This window comes from Lissotriton helveticus, chromosome 8, assembly GCF_964261635.1.
Source record: "Lissotriton helveticus chromosome 8, aLisHel1.1, whole genome shotgun sequence".
Lineage (NCBI taxonomy): Eukaryota > Metazoa > Chordata > Amphibia > Caudata > Salamandridae > Lissotriton > Lissotriton helveticus.
The window spans coordinates 345,508,055-345,526,899 of record NC_136069.1 but is presented as its reverse complement, the minus strand read 5'-3'; the positions used below and the strand labels follow the sequence as shown (position 1 = coordinate 345,526,899).

Sequence of the window (18,845 nt, the reverse complement as noted above, 5' to 3'; positions counted from 1 at the left end):
TGAAAGCCTAGTCGATGACAATAGGTCTCGCTGGCGACAGCGCTTCGCCAGGTGCGAGACCTAAAAAGTAGTGAAAGTCGACTTTTCCATAAAAGGCAGAGTTTATTATCTGGTGTTATTGCATCTATTCGTTCTCAGACTCTTGTGCAGGCATGGTGTGCACAGCTTCATCCCCAGAGCAGTGCATTTAAGATAATTGTCCACATTAAGAAAATTACGATATTCCCGAAAGTCAGTCTATCAAATGACATCCCAGGTTTGGATGGATTATAGGGCTAATATTACGAACATATTCTATCATTATGGGCCCATTTATAGACAAATATTTTGAGTGCTGTCTGGGGATCTTATGCCATTCTGAATACCTATAGGCTTATCCATAATAGTACCAATCTTTAACAAAGAGTACTGTTCAAACATCAGCTGTTACAGGCCAGTTTCCCTACTTCGCTTCTTCAGATAAGAACTCAGGTAGGATTCTGCCAGACAGATAGCTGGGTTTCATTTGGTGATGTTATCTTGCAATGTCAAGTGGACTAACCCTCTACTAGAGAAAACAGTTTTCTTGCAAAACCCTCACCTATCAGGCTACCCCTTGGTGGCATGCTTCATCGTGGGGTCATCCCGTTTCACTGCAGAGTGGGCATGCTGTGACTAATGGACTACGCTGGAGCACTTAAGAGAATATGCAATAATAAAGAAGGTGTAAAAAATGTTTTTAAAAGAGGCGTGGGGGGAGGTTTGTGCTGGAGGGTAACTTAATAATAACTGGTAAGTAGGTGTATCCTATTTATTCTGGCCTCTAGTCGGTATGATTAAAGGGGGGGAGAAATTAGGAAAAGAGGATGTTATCTAGCAGTCTTCCTAAAAGGATGACATGTTTCAAGCCATACCCCTATTGGCTTTTCATCAAGACCTAGGGAAACTATCTCCCTGGTATCACTCCTGCTAATTCACACTGGACGCACACTAACTGAATTCTAAAGATAAGTGTATATAGGTGATCAGATCGCCTATAGACACAGTTTTCTTTAGAATCCAATAAGTGTGCGTCCAGTGTGACCCATCATATATGTAGATGCTTCAATATAAAAATAATTTAGAAAATTTTAAACCTAGGGGTCTGTCGATAGGAACTGGTGTACTGTGCAGATGTAATTCCTATAGCAAACTGTTGTATAATTAATAAATGGAAACAAAAAAATTACATCATCTCTGTTTTAAAGGCACTAGCCAAAATAAACTAGCTAATGTGGACCAACTTCATGAAAAAGTTCCCTCATGTGTTAATATTAAAATCCATTTGTCTAATCTTTATGCTATGAAAAACGATTTAAAAAAATGTAATTACTGACTTGCTAGGTATGAAACACTTTTTTAGATTAGCAGTGAACGGATATTTTCTACAAAAATAATTAAACCACATATAAGATAATTAATATAGGCATTCAATTGGTTTAATATCATACACTTACATTTTTTTCTGAGAGCTCCAAAACATGGCTAGGTAGCAGTTCATTTTTCAAACTGGTAAACCTGTAAATCCAAAATCAAAGCTTTATGTTAGTATACAAGCTAGCATACAAGTGCATAACAAAAAAGATAGAGTTTGAGTAAAAGTTAATTAAACCTTCAGTAGACTACAAATGGGGAGGCCTTAATAAACTTGTGGCACTAATGACAAGAGTGTCTGGTGGGCAACAATTATTTTTCTCTTTTATTTCAGAGATATACATTATTCTGAATCCACCCAAACAATACTTAATTTCTCAATCAACCTACTACTTTAGAAAACTCTCTAAACATTACTTGGCAGGTGTGAGAAGTTGGCCTGGTATATGATGTCCACTAATTAAAGTGGGCATCTTGCACCAGTCCAAACAACCCTAATGATGATTTAAGAGGTCAATGATAACCTTAGAAAGCTATCCAAGTGGTAGCTGTGGAGAGCAGCCTTCAGGCTTAGTCTTGAAGGAATGTTAAGCTTTTTTTTTACCAGAATGCAATCTTATTGTATTGGCCAAATGAAAGTAGAACCACATATGAATTGTAAGAATATATATTATAACACCTTAAATACCTCACAGTATCTGCTAAACGCAGATAAACACAAAGCACACAATACTGTAGCACAGAAACAATCGTAAATAGCACTAATACACGGTGGGCTCCTGGGGGAGACCAAACCAAAATAACGGTATCAGAACCATGTCTTAAGTCAAGACAATGTCTAGAATCACTGGGACCCAAAGGAACCACCCCAGGTGAGTCAGGAGGGACCCCACGGAGGACGGGTGCAGTGTGAGAACACGACTGCATGCTACGTACAATTCAATGAGAGAGTCGCGGTTGCAATTTTACAGTTAAAGGACCCTTCCCATTGGATTACGAGGAAACCCTTTGGAACCTAGACGATTGGAGAGCCACCCCACCCGTGGAGACAGAAGTACCAGAGTTACCTATCCAAGAGAAGCCGGGTGCATAGGTCTGAAGTCGTGTTGGAAACTGTAGTCATTTTCAATGGGAGTCTTTGAGAAAATGCCACTACTGGAAAGAAGAAAAGTGTCTGGTGGAATCTGAAGGTGGATTCTTGATGGAAGGAACCTGAAAGCAGAGGGGACAGACCCTAGGTCACTCAAGAGTGACCAGGGGCTCGGTAGATGAATGCAGACCGATGTTGCGTGCTTCAGGTGTGAAGAAGGAGAGCTTAACTCTACAGCTGCAGGGACCAGGACATGTCCAGGACGACCAGGAGCTGGATACAAGCTGTCCCATGAAGGATGTAGAGTGCTGAGGGGTCGGTGTCCGGTCGGAGCACCAACCAGCCTTGGCAACAGCAACCCATGAAGAAGGTCAAGAAAGGTTACGGTCTGGCCCAGCAAGGACCAGAAGACTCACCACAGCAAAGGAAGTCAGGGCAGGCCTGGACCAACCGGGGGAGTCCAAGAAAATCAGGATTGTCCCTCAAATGGACACACAGGCTTAAGGCACAGGAATTGTAAGGGGACCTCCAGCAGTTTCACCAAACAACAGCTTACAGGGCACAGACTGAGAGGAGGCCGAAGTCCTTGGAACTAAATGTACGCAGAGGTTGGGGCTGTCGTCAGCCCAATGCACAAAGTTGGGGAACACCAACAAGCATATGCACTTGCAAATGTACGCTGTACACAAGGGTTCGGGTTATGCGGTTCTCACATGGGATACTGGCCTCAAACTTGGTGAGAGGGCAGCTCGAACTCAAGGAATGTAGGAACCCACCTCCTATGTTGCCGGAGCCTTCGGAGTCCGCGGGAATTCATGATCAGCAGACGGGTCAGCTCCGTTACGGTGCCTGCACCCCAAGAGAGACACTTCAGTTGTCCTTGAAGCTCCACAGGTCCTGCACGGAGCCTGTATGGTGGACGGGCACAGACGATGCTTTGGTCTGAAAGGGAGATGAGGTCGGGCCCCGTCGAAGTCCAGAGTGTCCAAACGGTCGAAGGTCAGTGGTTTCTTGTTCAAAATCTTGTCCACGTCGAATCAAGGGTCCTAGAGCCAGGTAAGCCCTTTTGTACCCACAGGAGAGGGTTGGACATATTCAGGGGACCCTCCAAGGAGAGGGTCAGGACAGGGGGTTGTTACACCAATGTCCTTTGTCCAGTGCATCGTCCAGCTCAAACCAGTTCTGGAAGCTGTTGGCTCGCACCAGAGCCAACAGCTCCCAGAACTGGTTTGAGCTGGACGATGCACAGGGACACCAAATGTGCCCCTCGTGCAGACTTTCAGGCACTTTGGCAGTGTACCCACCCAGCTCCAATACACAAAATCCTGTCTGTGGGGTGGTCACACCTCCCTGTGATAGGATGCCTATTGACCTGCCTTCCTCTGCTCGAGCTTGGCTCAGCAGCAGAAGGGCAGAAATGTGTCTCTGGTCGGTAGCATCCATTTTGTGCTCTCTGGGTCAAAAAGACTGGTACCAGGAAGACCAGGGACCCATGAAGCTTTCTTCTGAGGGGTGGAATCATATCTCCCACACCGGTTACCAGTGTGTAGGTATGATTTCAACGAGTTTGAGACCAAACACGAGATGTTTTGTTTCAGCCGTTTTCAAGATAGCATTTACCTCGAGGTTATAATGTACCACTACCTAGATGTCTGGCTGTGTCACAGACAACCCGGGAGAAGGTCTCTGCAGGCTGCAGAGGGGCTCTGCTCATGCAGGGGCACCCTCTCACATAAAACCCAGCATCCTGCCTTCAGGATTGTTAAGGCCTGCTATAGGGGTGACTTATAGGTTTTAAGTGTAGTGACCTATAGATACAGTAAACCTATAGCTATCATAAGTGGTACATGCATCGCCTTACACAGGCTGCAATGGCAGACCTGTAGTTCCATTTTGCATGGCCTCTCATTGGTGGCATAATACATGCTTCAGCCCATAGGAGGCCTCTGAGGGACCTATGACCTAGATACATGTGAACCTTATACTAGGGACTGACAAGGGTACCCTAGTATCTAATCTGGACTGTACCGAAGTACATGCATAACATTTTGAGGAGAAAGCAGATAGACTGGGGTCCTGATTAGCAGGATCCCAGTCAGACTAGTCAAAACAGTGTAACATCAAGCAAAAAGTGGGGGTAACCATAAGAAGCAGATCCTACTTTCCTACAGCAGGAATATATTTTATTATATTTATAGGGGACTAAGCCAACTTTTAAGCGTGTATGTTACACCATTTGGTGAATGTGAAATGGAGCTGTGATACTGAAAGTTACTAATGTTTCCAAACTGGTTTATTGAACCTATATCATATGGCATCAGCCAGCCTTTTCATCTAACCAGGAAATTTTAACACTGTTTCGGGGGACTGGTGGTATGAAAGGATATGCTATCTATGTTGGCATGTATGGAACAATTTAACCTATGATAATGACTAATGTAATTCACTACATTGTGTAAGTAAGTGTTATTAAAGATACTGGTAAGAGGAAGGAGACCAAATTGTCTAATGGCTGTGGGTGGTTATAAAACATTCTCAGTTTTTTTCAATCCATTTTTTTAAACATTGTTTCTTTCAATAACATTTTTACCCACATAATTACTTGACTTCTACAATTGTTTGTCAAGAACTCAGCATCATATTAATGTAATAACTACAAATAAACACACAACTGATAGCAAGAGCAACCAAATGATGTTTAGTGCAGTTACTCCAAATTAAGAAAACATGATGGCCGAATTTATTCAAACTACTGTTGTTTTCGAAACAATTGTAAACACAAATAAATATTTAGGATTCATCCACTGAATTTCGAGCCCCACCAAATAAAATCTGACAACATGAAATGCATGTGCTAAATCAGCAGCCGAAACATACCCAGTACGCAAAGTATCCTGAATTCCATATGCTCCAGTGGAGGAAGAAAGTTCACATATTGGAACACTGTCCTTCAGCTGGGATCCAAGGCCCCTGGTATTCTATAACAAAAAAGTAGCAGCATTTTATTGCACAAACTAGTCAACATAAGCTGTGCAAAAAAGAGGGTTTATGCTTTCAAGATCAACCTAAATATCAGCTGCTATTTAATTTTCTTTACTTTCCATTCCATCAATTTTGGTTTGCTGCACGATGACTTTGTACAAATCTCAGAAACTGGAATTATGTGCAGTTACATTTGAACACTGTTAGAAAACTGAAACCGGAAATATATTTTCTGAAGTTACCCCATAGTGAGCTAGAGAGTTACTTTCAGCATCAGATCCACAGTATGCATTCAACATGTACTCAATTGATAAGGATGAAATATTTCAAAGTCTGACTTTAATTCTGGGATGAAATCAAAACCCAAAAGGTTCTACCATATGCTGTACATTGATGACTTAGGTCTGGGAATTGAATGGCAGATAAAATAATTAAACCAGTTTGGCCAAAGCACACAACCAAAACTAGGAAACACAAATTGTAACTAGGTTTGCTCTCGTGTAATTCAACTTGTGAGGTAGGAGAAAATCAATTGGGATGTCAAATAGGTGGAATCGGAGATAACTAAAGACCAATATGGAATATGCGTGCCTTTCAACTTGAAGACATTATCCCAGAGAATAAGTTAATGGGAACAGTGTATAACATTGCTTTCAAAGCGGGAGGTAAGCAACCTTGGTCCCGAAGCAGCAATAGACAAACCATTGCAGATTAAAGCCATGTATACATTTGCTCCATTACCAAAACTGAATACCTTAACTATAAGCCATTTATACAAAAACACATTTGATTTCATCTGGATGGAGAGATTGAAAATCATGTAATTTACAAGTAGCACCACGGGGATGGAAAAAGCACCAGTCATTCAGACTATCCTCTTGAGCGCCTTCAAATACAATTGCGTTAAAAAAACCTGAAGAAAAAAAACAGATGGGTTACTCTTCTCCATGGAATGAGGAACAGACCTGGTTGAACAAAGTGAAAGAGTGAAGTGACATGTTTGAAAGGCAGCATAGATACTGGGCAAAGATACATACTGTGAAAAGGCAACATTTGGTGCAGTGAACAATCATGGTCTCCACATTTTTGTGACACAAGAAACTCTGAGGCAACAACACAGTTACAAAACATAACAGTATGTGAGGCACAAGCTGTACACGAAGCATAGTTCAAAGTCTGCATCTAATGTAAACCAATGCCATATCTTCATCACAGACTTACTTTTTTCTAATAAAACGTGTAAACAACAACCTTTTTCCATAAGTCCAGGTTACAAGAATTTTACAATTGATTCATATGGAGGACCTGGTCCTCATTTAGAGGGCACAAAATTACCTGTTTCGCCTGTGACCAGCAAAATCTTCAATAATCCAACTGAAGGATTGACAGGCACAAGCTTTCAAAATCAGGGACACTGGTCTTAATACAGAAAACCCTGAACGCGATACGCGTGCAGTTGCGGATTGAGCAGTACACCGCCAGCGGGTAATTCTGGTACCACGATACAGGGAGCCTTACTCGTGCCCTATTTGGATATTGAACATTTGCCGCTTTACACTACTATTTTTATTTGATAAACATTTGATGACACAGCCGGGACGGAAGTAGAACCTGCCTAGAGGTTTTGTGACATTATAGCCATCTGTCCGATAGCCCTGAAGAAGCCGTGGGTTACACCCAGACGAAACACGTGTGTTGGCTGGGCACCTGGAAAAATAATAAACCTGACTAAGGAGAAAAAGAACATTGTTTGGATCATATATTGTGTGATCGTGTTATTTGTGAAATACTCTCAGTATTAATACTGTTAACTGCAATTACGTGTGCACAGGTTCTGTTTATTGTTACATTAAGGACTACGGTCCATTTTGGAGGTTGTGGGTTATCCTCTTACCTGTCGCACCGTAGATAACTTGTGCTGTTCAGATTTACGTGAATACTAGAGGCGCCACTACTTGCCACATCACTTTCAACCCAGTTACTAGTATTATAACCTTCTTCCATAAGTGCAGGTTACAAGAATTTTACAATTGATTCATATGGAGGACCTGGTCCACACTTAAAGAGCACAAAATTACCTGTTTCGCCTGTGACCAGCAAAATCTTCAATAATCCAACTGAAGGTTTGACAGGCACAAGCTTTCAAAATCAGGGACATTTACTGCAACTTTTATAAAGTCGCAGCTATTCAGGTCTCAGCTTTGGCAAAGTGGCTACACCCCCTCAGAGATCGTAAAACAGGCAGTAGAACCCAAACTCCCCATCTTACCTTTTTTTGCATTCTGTGACTTGCGTTGTTGTCTTGTATCAATACTAGGAAAACTAAATTCACAAGTATACTTTTTCCCTGTGTACTTTCTTTCCTCTGGTATTAGAAGGTGCTGATGTGCCAAAGCCATACTGTACGGCAATGTTTACAATAATGCCACCAAATATATATTTTTAAATATGACAGTTGATCTTTATTCAGGAGTATGGACCGTCTGGTATGTGGAAACAGTGGTGTGGTGAAGCGCACTGCACTGCAGCAGACCCTTCCCAGGAAGAGAGGTTTGTGATATGTGTATAATAATTTATGCTACACGTTGTACTGTGGTACGCTAGTGCCCTTGACACCACACCACACTCATAGGACGTGCAGGTAGGCGTTCAATGAGAGCCAGGCGACAGTTAAGGCTCGGCAGTTGGAGATCTGAGCAGACAAGGGAGCCTCACTGGTGTGGTGGGAAGATCAAATAAAGTTATGAACGGTACTGGAAGCGGCATAGGGTTTTACTATAAAGAGCTACTTCTGTAAATCACTACATCCTCTCAAGAATGCAGCAGTGCAAACAAGTGTAGGCATAGGCAATGATTATTGCCTTTTAATGGTGCTACCTGAACATTTGGTATTGCTAATACTTTTTGAAGATGCTGTTCGGCATAGGCAAAACACTCAGAACACTACAATGGCAGTATAAGCTGGCAAGGCTGGAAATTGGAAAAAAATGGAGGCTCAGCAATTTTAGCATTTTTCTACTACGTTTGAACTTGAGGCAAATTCAAGTATACTGATGTCTGAAGTGACAACTTTTTTTCACCATAATTCTGAATTCAGGTCTAGCATGATGGGGAGTTTTCCTGTGATTTGGAAAGCTACTTTGCAATAACGTAGCTGTTATATTAAAATGTGCTCTTTGCAGATTCAAAACTTGGTTGAATTTCCACACCGTACTACTATTGCGGTGGCACTCCCAGCAAACTGCAGTGTGTTGCGACTTCACAGAGAGGGATGGATACGTGGCGGAGTAGCCATTATATTTTAAGAAACACTTAAAGTCTCTCTCATAGACATGCTATTAGCACATTGGGATCTTACTGAGTTTATTGCCTAAGATGTTCTTACAGTACAATATTTTCTTCTGCTGGGCGATTTTAATTTTCATGATGAAGACTCTGAACATGGAAGTCGCACAACAGGTTACCAATGTAACCATGTTAGGTATATATCAGAAAGTGATACAGCCCACCCATCTTGCTGGCCACACTTTGAGCCCCTTTGCGGCCATCGCACGCCAGCACAACCTCAACATCATCAACAACATCATCTCTTACGCCGACGACACCCAGCTGATCCTCTCCCTCACCAACGACCCCGACACCGCCAGAGCCAACCTACACGAAGGGACGAAAGACGTAGCCGAGTGGATGATGAACAGCCGCCTGAAACTGAACTCAGACAAGACGGAAGTCCTTATCCTGGGATCTTCGCCCTCCGCTTGGGACGACTCCTGGTGGCCCCCTGCCCTGGGCAGCGCACCCAAACCAACGGACCACGCACGAAACCTGGGCTTCATCCTGGACTCCTCCCTCTCCATGACCAGACAAGTCAACGCCGTCTCCTCGTCATGCTTCAACACCCTGCGCATGCTACGCAAGATCTACCGGTGGATCCCCACCGAGACTAGGAAGACGGTCACCCAGGCCCTCGTCACCAGCCGACTGGACTACGGCAACTCCCTCTACGCCGGAACCACTGCCAAACTCCAGAAGAGACTCCAGCGGATCCAGAACGCCTCAGCAAGACTCATCCTGGACATCCCCCGACACAGCCACATCTCCGGACACCTGAGAGACCTGCACTGGCTCCCGATCAACAAGAGAATCACGTTCCGACTCCTCACCCACGCACACAAAGCCCTGCACAACCAAGGCCCAGGATACCTCAACAACCGACTCAACTTCTACACTCCGACCCGCCAGCTTCGATCGACCAACCACGCCCTCGCCGCCGTCCCCCGCATCCGAAGAGCCACCACAGGAGGAAGGTCCTTCTCCTACCTGGCCGCCAAGACATAGAACTCCCTCCCCACCCACCTTCGCCTCACCCAGGACCACCTCTCCTTCAGGAAGCAACTCAAGACCTGGCTGTTCGAACAGTAGCGGACCCCCCCCCCTCCCCAGCGCCTTGAGACCCTCTGAGTGAGTAGCGCGCTATACAAATGCCTTGATTGATTGATTGATTGTTACGAATTCACCGATCTTTGTTCTGAGACACTCCTCAACCGTTTCTTTGGACTAATTACTTTTTAATTTGTTTTCAATTTGCAAAGTCCAAAGACTGATGCAAAATTGTTCCCGACTCGATTGCTAAAGAATTAGGAGTTTAGTATAAAGGCAGCAGATGCTGACATGGATAAGCCATATTTCATTATCACATAGATTTAAATACAGCACTCAAATAATTAGCACTTGTTAAAACTTGTTCCAGTTTTAATCATGGCATGCACACACCCTGGTACACACCAGAACTATGATGTGAGAATAATGCTCTTTGGTAAGGCCCAACAGGTCTAGACACCAGACGGGTGGCCCTCGGATTTGGGCGCTGAACCTAATCCGAAGTTGGTTGTAAAACAAATCTGAGAGTTCCACTTGATAAGAAAGAGCAGGTTGGCACACTATAGGAACTTGGTTTCATATGTTGCACTTGTTACGGGACAGTTTCAACTCTTCTTTACTATGCGAGGAATTAGTTCAAGCATTGATTATCAGCCGCTTAGATTATTGCAAAGCCTTATTAGCTTCGATCAATAAGACATTGATAAATAAACTGCAGGTGGTTTAGAACACCACAGCCTGTCTTATAAATCCTCCACTCAGGTCAGCTTCTGCTCCTCTTCTGCACGCTGTTCATTGAATGCCAATCCACAAAATAATTATTTTTAAAAGCTGCTGTCTGACACAAGTCCTTCAGTGGCAAAGGCCCAAGCTTCTGTCTTCAAAGCTTTTTCCTTATCAGCCAAGTAGACCAATAAGATCCATTGGAAAAGGATTGCTTACAGTCCCCCGGATAAGAAACACTCGCTCAGGTGAAAGGTCCCTTTGCTACTTAGCCCGTTTTGATTGGATAAGCTCCCAATCCACTTACGTCAATGTACTGATCATTTTAAATTTAGGAAATTGCTCAAAACTGAGCTGTTTGCAGCCTAAGAGTCTGTCCTACCTGTTTATGTTCTGAGCTGCACCGGAATACTCCTTCCGGCTCAATTTGTGCAAATTATAAATTAAAATAATATAATAGCAAAAACAAAAAAGTATTTCCGTGACAGGTGTGGGAATATGCTTGCGATTTGGAGAGCTGGTAGTTGTTATTTTAAAAAGCTGCTCTTCACAGTTAGTTGTTAAAAAAAATCTGTGGTAGGTGGAGTAGAAAAAAAAAAAGCACAAAGGTCAATAAGGTAATTGGAGTATATCAGTATGTGAAGCCAAAACCAGTTGCGAAATTCCAAATGCCTGTACAGTTCTGCCAAGTATCACGCAACTGACGTGACAATAACGCATTTCAGTGCGGTGTTCCGCATCACCGCACTAAAATGCATTGTCACCCATTTCCACTGACTGTCCTCTGCAGACAGCGCCGGCGGAAACTGGCAACGTAATGCCAGGGTACTAGTGGGCGTGCTGGCGCCTCTGACACCTGTGTGCCTGCTGCTCAGCTCTATGCAGACTTGCCAGCAGGAGACACTTAAAAGACGCAATCGCGCTCCGACAGTGCTACAACGTTTCACTCTATCTGCCAGGCCGCCTGCATAATTAAAACAAAATTCCCGAGCGGGTTGCCCTCTCAGTCGTTCCGTTAACTGTGGCGCCAGCACAGTGTGGGGGAATCAATGACCTCACGTCCTTGAAGGAAGTAAGGTCTGTCAGAAGCAGCAGCTGGGGACTCCACGCCGACTGGAGTTAACTTGTGAGATTCCACGCCGTGCAGAGTGCACGGTATATGACCCGGCCGGCGTTGCTGGACCACCACGGCGGGACTGGGCACTGCAGCACTGTCTTATCATCATGGCCGTGCGGCATCAGAGACATCGGGCGCTGCGAGGAGGCTGCTGCATTGCGGAGGATTCAACTGGTGTTGCTGTGTCTTCAGCGGTCTCCACTGAGAGAATGTGCTCAGCCATGACCCCGTGCGGCCCAGTCACAGCTGCATACGTTGGACCCTGCGCTCAGAGACAGTGCCTGCCAGACTGGACGGAGACTACAGAAATTCACAGTAAGTACTACTTTCTAGTCAGGCAGCCTGCCACTGACTTTAGTAGTGTTGTTACCTTGTGACAGTCACACAGCACGCACTGCAAGATCTGATGCTTCATTATTTTAATTTACAGTAAAATCTGCAGGCAGGGCTGCTCTTACTCGTCATCCTTCTGAGGTTTCTGCAAGATCTCCTTTCATTTCAGACAGTAATCTGCAGGCAGGGCTCCTCTGTCTCGTCACCCGGCTTCTTTGAGGTTTTCATTGGGCACCGTCTCACTTAGAAGCAATGACGATGACCCACTAGTCTTATGTAAATTAATTTACTTAAGCTGTTATGGACAAAATTATAATTCAATGAGACCGTGTCAGTGACTGAGTCTGTAGCTAAGTCACTATCAGATAAATCTAACTAACTGAATGTTTACTTGAGTTGAGAGTTCGTCGTTACGTGGTCACAACAATATTTTACATTGTACTTAATTTATAAAATGGCGCAAGTAATCATGTATATAAAATGATAGGGTTTACGATCAGCTCTTCAGTGACTTACGGGTGGTGGTGCATGTTTTGCCAGGGCTCTCTCTTATCCTGTGGGGGGCGTCTCGACTCGCGCGTCATTATCAGAGGCTCCTCTAATCATGCTCTCTGCAGGCAGAAGCAAGCCGGCAGGGCCCTGCTACTGGCCGGCAAACGTGTGTACTAGTCCGTGTTGTTTTTCCGCCGGCCCACCCAGCAACACACTGACTGACACCTGTTTTGATTTTATTCAGGCTCCTCTGCTCACACATCCTGGGGCATGGACGGTCTCAGACACCACACGAGAGAGGCCTTGGGGTCAAGTTTCTAAGCAATAGCCCGCCGCATGATCATTTAAAGGGAGGAGGAGAGGCCCTACCTGCCCCCACCAGCACAACGCAGATGGCCAGCCAGGCAGGTTCGCTTTCGGTTCAGCCTTACCGGCTTTTCTCACATCCTGTTTAAGCTTGTGGGTCGACTCCCACCACATGAGAGAGGCCCTTACGTAATGATGCATGACCATGCTCCAACAGCAGCATCTTTAGGAAGGAGGAGTCAGAGGCCTTACCCATTCCTTTACAGTACAATCATGTTACAGGAGGGATCACTAGGGTTAGTGCCCTTCCATTTCTGGCGCTCTGCAGCAGTTTCAAGAACTTATTGTTGCTCAAATGGCTGTAATTTCTGATATTTAGAAGTTTCCCTCATCTTCATTGGATGATTTTAGCTCGCGAGAAAGTGTCACTCATAGTTGTTGATATGTCACTCGTAATTTCACTGAAATTATGAAAATGTCAAACATGACAATCTCAAACCTTGCCAGCTATGCCTGTATACCAGAAAACTGTATTTTCCAAAAATAAATGCAAGTTTATTTTCACGGGTCTTCTATATTATGTGTGTGTTATTTATTGGTCTGTTGTAAATAACAAGTAAGACACAGCGGAAACTGCCTCCCTGTTCAAGGTGAGACTAAAATATAGAAGAATTAGATGTAACACTCCTAGAGCACTCACTTATGCACATATCTATAACAGCAATATTTGGGACAAAATGTAAGTTTAACGGGTTGTAGCTACCGCAGAGTTGGGAGCTCAGTTGCAGCTAATGTCCGTTTGTAGTGTGGGGATGCCTTCCCGGAAACACGGGAAGGGGCAGTTGTATATGTATAGTTTTGAACCTAGTGCTGCACGCTGTTTAGAACAGATTTTTACTGAGCCGCCCTTGCTAGTTTCGAAGCTATGCACAAAAAAAACCTCAACAGCTATCTTCCAAAATGTCTATGCAGAACTAAAATTTACATTACGCAGGCAGAGGTCTAATGTTGAGGGTAACACGGACAGTGCGCGATACCTTCGGGTCGAGTTCGCGCAAAACAAATATATATACAGCGCTTACTACCTCTGACGAGGAGTAGAAGCGCTTTACGGAGAGTAGCCGCTAATCTGGAAACCAAGATTAGCGGTCAATCAATGGGTCATTACGATATGTCACATGCTCTTTACGAGCAGAAAAAATATATATACCCTCAGTTATCATCACCACCTCAATCTGAACAAATCCCATTCCTTTCACTTACAAGTCTCTCTGTGTGCATATAACCCATACGACAACATGCCTAGACTACTTGGGCAGACTGCTGTGAACTTTTGTAGAAGCCTGGTATATTGCCGCCGCCGCCACCTCCTATCGCCCTTTTTGCGTTCTAAGCACAAGGTAACTCACCATGACTGGCTATCCTCTTTCTCTTCCTTCACGACTCTTTTGCCGGTGCCTTTCACTTTTGCTGTCTTCTGCTGCCTCACTTCCGCCGTCGCGTTCACGCGTTGAGGCGCGTTCCGATGATGTCACGCAAACTACGTGCGTCCGCTGCCCGGCGACAATGATGATCATATTCACCGGAAGTTTCGGGCGGGAGTGCAGTTGAGAGATGAAATGAAAGGCGCCTGGAATATAAAGCAGAGGCTGGCGCGAGAAGCTGCACTTCACGATTTTACACGCCAAGGCTCCTTACCACGGAGGGCAATTGCTTGCTGTTCTATTTAGGACTTTAACGCCTTTCTTTTAGTTGATATTCAAAAGAATGGCTGTTGAGACTCGAAACGTTGTAGAGGAGAAGAAAGCTCTTTCGTTGAAAAGTAAAATCTTTAGAGCCCACGCGCAGGTGGTAACAAAAACGTGTGGAAACAGCTCACCAAAGATCAAATCCACCCAAACATTCGATCACGTCATATTTGTGACAAATAAACATTCTAAATAATAACATAACTAATACAGGTCTACCAATAAGAATAAGATGTGTAAAACCTTTGCAAAAGGTGTGTAAAGGGAACAAGCATTGATAATGCAGAATTTCCAATGTGTTTGTGGGTAGAAAATCATGATTTTATTAAAGGCACAGAGGCTAATATTATGCAGCATACCTTTGGTGCTTGTCAAACACAGCAGCAACAAAACACTAGAATTAGAACATTTAAAAACACTAGAACATAGAACATCTATTCATAGAACAGGCAGCCATCTTGTCTACCTACTGCGAAATAAATACATATGTCCATCTGCAGGCCCAAAATGTCCCATCCTTTGGTGCTCTCCAGCACTTATCACCATTATCCAAATCTTCTTTTACCTACATCAAAAAAATATGAACAAACTTTAAAATTGGGCGGTTCGGGGAGTGGGAGACCACATATGGCCTTGACCTGCTGTCGGATACCTCCCTTTGATGGGGGTGACCAACCTTCATCTCTATTACCTGGCCACCCGAATCATTGTCATCCATAACAGGTTTGCAGGAGGCTGGTCTGACCTGGCCTACAGGACTGAGCTCAGAACTATTGACTTCCCACAGGTTTTAGCCTACCTGTACGGTACCCCCATTCCGCTGACCATCCCACCAATCACCAGAGCGGTCCTAACAGCCTGGCGCACTGCTTTGCGTCATACGCAATTAGATAAGAAACTCACTCAACACACGCCCTTGTGGCATGGGACATGGCTGCGCGAAGTATCGGCTCTCTGAGGGTTCCAACAATGGGATTGGATCGGGATTACACTCCTCGGGGACATTTGGTTGAGAGATCACATGCGGGCCTTCTTTGACCTGCAACAACACTACTCTACTCAATTCTATAAATATTTTCAAATTTGTCACGCCCTTACTACACATGTCCTACCTGGTACCTCACTCCATTGAAGGCTCAGGTCATGATGGGCGATCTGGGTAAGGGGGGAGTGTCACGAATATATCGCTCCCTAGTGAATAACGGCCCTGTCACCTTGGATGCCTTGCGGGCCCGCTGGGAGGGATGGGTGGGTCCCCTGGTGGAGGTGGACTGGCGATACGCCCTAATGGTTCCCAAGACCCTGACATGCTTTTCAAAACTACGCCTCATCCAGTTGTACTACCTCCACACTGCATATCTCATGCCTACATGGGGCGGGTCTACACCCCTCACTGGATTGCACACGTTGCGGCCAGGGACGATTTTTTCCATATGGTCTGGCTCTGCCCTGATCTCACCTCCTTCTGGGTGGGCGGGTATAGAAACTGAACTCACAAACACTTTGGGGTGGCAGGTCCCACATGATCCCATCCGTCTCCTTCTAGTGTTTGACTGCTTGGACGGTTCTTGAGCCGACAAGTGTTTCTTGGGCACGGCAGTGGCAAAACGAGACATAGCGGTGGCCTGGTCGCAGGCAAAGCCTTCCACTGTTCCTAAGTGGCACCGGGGGGTGGACTGGTGCGCGGCCCAGGAAGAGCCCCTTTTTGAGGCCCGGGGCTGCCCTGAGAAGTTTGTAAAGGTATGAGGCAAATGGCTGAACATGTTGAGTTGAACTTCATGAAGATTTCCCACTTGCATTGTTGTTTTATTTTCCGTCCAAGAGGGCTATTACAAGGGCCTTGTATTTCAAATGGGCCCCCTTATTATTTGTTGATGATGCATGCTGATGTATCGTGCACCTTTTCGCTGTCTTATGTTTTTGCTCTTATAAATGATAATAAAATTGATAATCAAAAAAAAAATTGTGCGGTTCAGTGGAGGGATAATATTAGCCTCTGTGCCTTTAATAAAATCATGATTTTCTACCCATTAAAACTCTGGAAAATCTGCATTTTATGGCATGCCAATATTATGCATTTGCAAAGTTCGTCTAAAACTCTTTCCAATACATTTTCCACAGGTTTAAAATAGATTTTTTTTTAAAAAGTCAAATCATTTGACCAATCAGCTGCTCTCTAGACACCACTCAAACTAAAACCTCTCATAAACGCCTTACTAGACATCTCACCCCTAACTGAATGTGCCCCAAAAAGACCCACATCCACACCAGCATTACACTTAACCTCTTTTACCCACCTCGCCAAGGTAGGTGGTGAAACAGCCTTAAATTGCTTCTTATAAGAAATTAACAACTGAAAAGAACTACTTTGCCTTAATCCTAAAGTCCTCTTCTCAAATTCTCTAAGACAACTAGCCACACAAATGACTGCACCTCCAAAAGAGGATAAAAAATAGTCCTTGACATAGACTTCGTCCTTTTCCTCAACTCAAAACACACACCTTCCGGTTGATAACATCTAGAATTCACCTCTAAGGCCCTAATATCAGAAATCCTCCTAAAGGAGAAAAAACACAAAAGCACAGCCAACTTCCAAGATACACTATTCAGATCCAAACATGAATTAGCACCGCAACTGTTCAGCTCTTTCAGAACCACTGAGACATCCCACAAAACAAAGAGAGTATGTGGGGCTTGCACTGCTTTTTTGAATCAATGATTTTCCTGTTTTGATGAATTGTGGCGTGCTGGGAGAAATCGGTGTCTGGTCCGCACAGCGTCTGTCATGCACAAACTATTTCAAAGCTGCCCCTGCATGGGGGCAGGCTCCTCCTAGCACTGCGAATGAGACTATATCAAGTCTTGTTCACTTTGGATATTTTAATAAAGATTTTTCAAAGTTTTTTTAAAAGTTCTTGGTTTCTGGTTCAACACATTATTCTCATGGTTGCCAACGATATGTCATACATCTTATCCATAGTCTGTATAACGTAAATTGTAAATCACATCATGGTAACAAATCCCAATGCATTTCGGGCTGTCGTGGAGCCCTTCGTCAGGGGGTTACTCTTCTGCTAGATTAGTGGGGACTCCTCTGAAAACGTCTCAACACACTTCGCTTTCTCGCTCCCTGCAGCCACTCGTATTCCTGTTGTGCAATATTTGGCCATTTACAATTTAAGTTATACAGACTATGGATAAGATGTATGACATATCTTTGGCAACCATGAGAATAATGTGTTGAACCAGAAACCAAGAACTGTTAAAAAAAACTTTGAATTTTTTTAATTAAAATATCCAAAGTGAACAAGACTTGATATAGTCTCATTCGCAGTGCTAGGAGGAGCCTGCCCCCATGCAGGGGCAGCTTTGAAATAGTTTGTACATCCCACAAAACACCATACTACGCTTTAGGAGGCAAACTAATCCCAACACTCTTAACCAATTCTTTTAACCAAAGCATGTTGCATCACAGATAATCCATCCTCCAGAATATGCCCTGCTGAAATCGCAGACCTGCTTAAATTCATATGCCAAACCACTATTGAACCGATGAAAAATTCACCACCTCCACTAGAGGTGCTGAAACCGGATCCAAACCCCTTTCAACACACCAACCACTCCATTTTCTCCAAGCTGATTTGTAAATCCTAGTTGTCCCTGATGACCATGATCCCACGATGATATCCTCAGCCTCCTTTGATAGGCCATGCAACTGCCAAACTCTCCAGAAATCAACCAAGCCATTAGCCTCAACTGCCCTGACACTACCAATTCCTCACCCTCTTCCACTCCTGAAGAAAAGCATCTATCCCCTTTGCTTCTGGATCCGGCCTCCAGCTGTAAATGTCCTTCAACTGGGTATTCAGTCTGTCGGCAAACAGATCTACCTGCAGAAGACCCCACCTCTGTTGCAACCTCTGGAAAGCTTCCCTGTTTAACTTCCAATTGCTCACATCCCTGAGATACCTTGAATACCAATCCTCTTCTACGTTGCTCAATCCTGGGATATACTGAGCCTGAACCATAATCTCCCTCTCCAAACAAAACCTCAAAAATTCCTTTGCTAACTCCGCTAGGCCCCTCGACCGAGGACCCCCCAGCTTGTTCACATAACGCACTGCCGAAAAATTGTCCATCTTCAACAGAACACATTTTACCTGATCCTTCAAAAATCTTTTTATCACAAACGACCCCGCCAGTAGCTCCAAACAATTTATGTGCAGTTCTCTTTCCTCCTTGGACCACTGTCACCCTGTCGACACTGTTCCACACCTTGCCC

At 44.3% G+C, this 18,845-nt stretch overlaps 1 protein-coding gene across 1 annotated transcript in view; it reads right to left on the bottom strand.

Moving 5' to 3' along the window:
• The window catches only part of POMP (proteasome maturation protein), a 47,351-nt gene extending 32,991 nt beyond the window's left edge, over positions 1 to 14,360 (bottom strand). Inside the window, exons 1-3 of the mRNA XM_078657128.1 lie at positions 14,225 to 14,360; positions 5,360 to 5,460; positions 1,476 to 1,536 (exon numbers count right to left, since the gene is read on the bottom strand). Of these exons, the coding sequence (XP_078513254.1) occupies positions 1,476 to 1,536; positions 5,360 to 5,460; positions 14,225 to 14,227 (165 nt within the window). The 5' untranslated portion in view covers positions 14,228 to 14,360. The remainder of the gene's footprint in view (positions 1 to 1,475; positions 1,537 to 5,359; positions 5,461 to 14,224) is intronic.
• Positions 14,361 to 18,845: the final 4,485 nt, after the last annotated feature.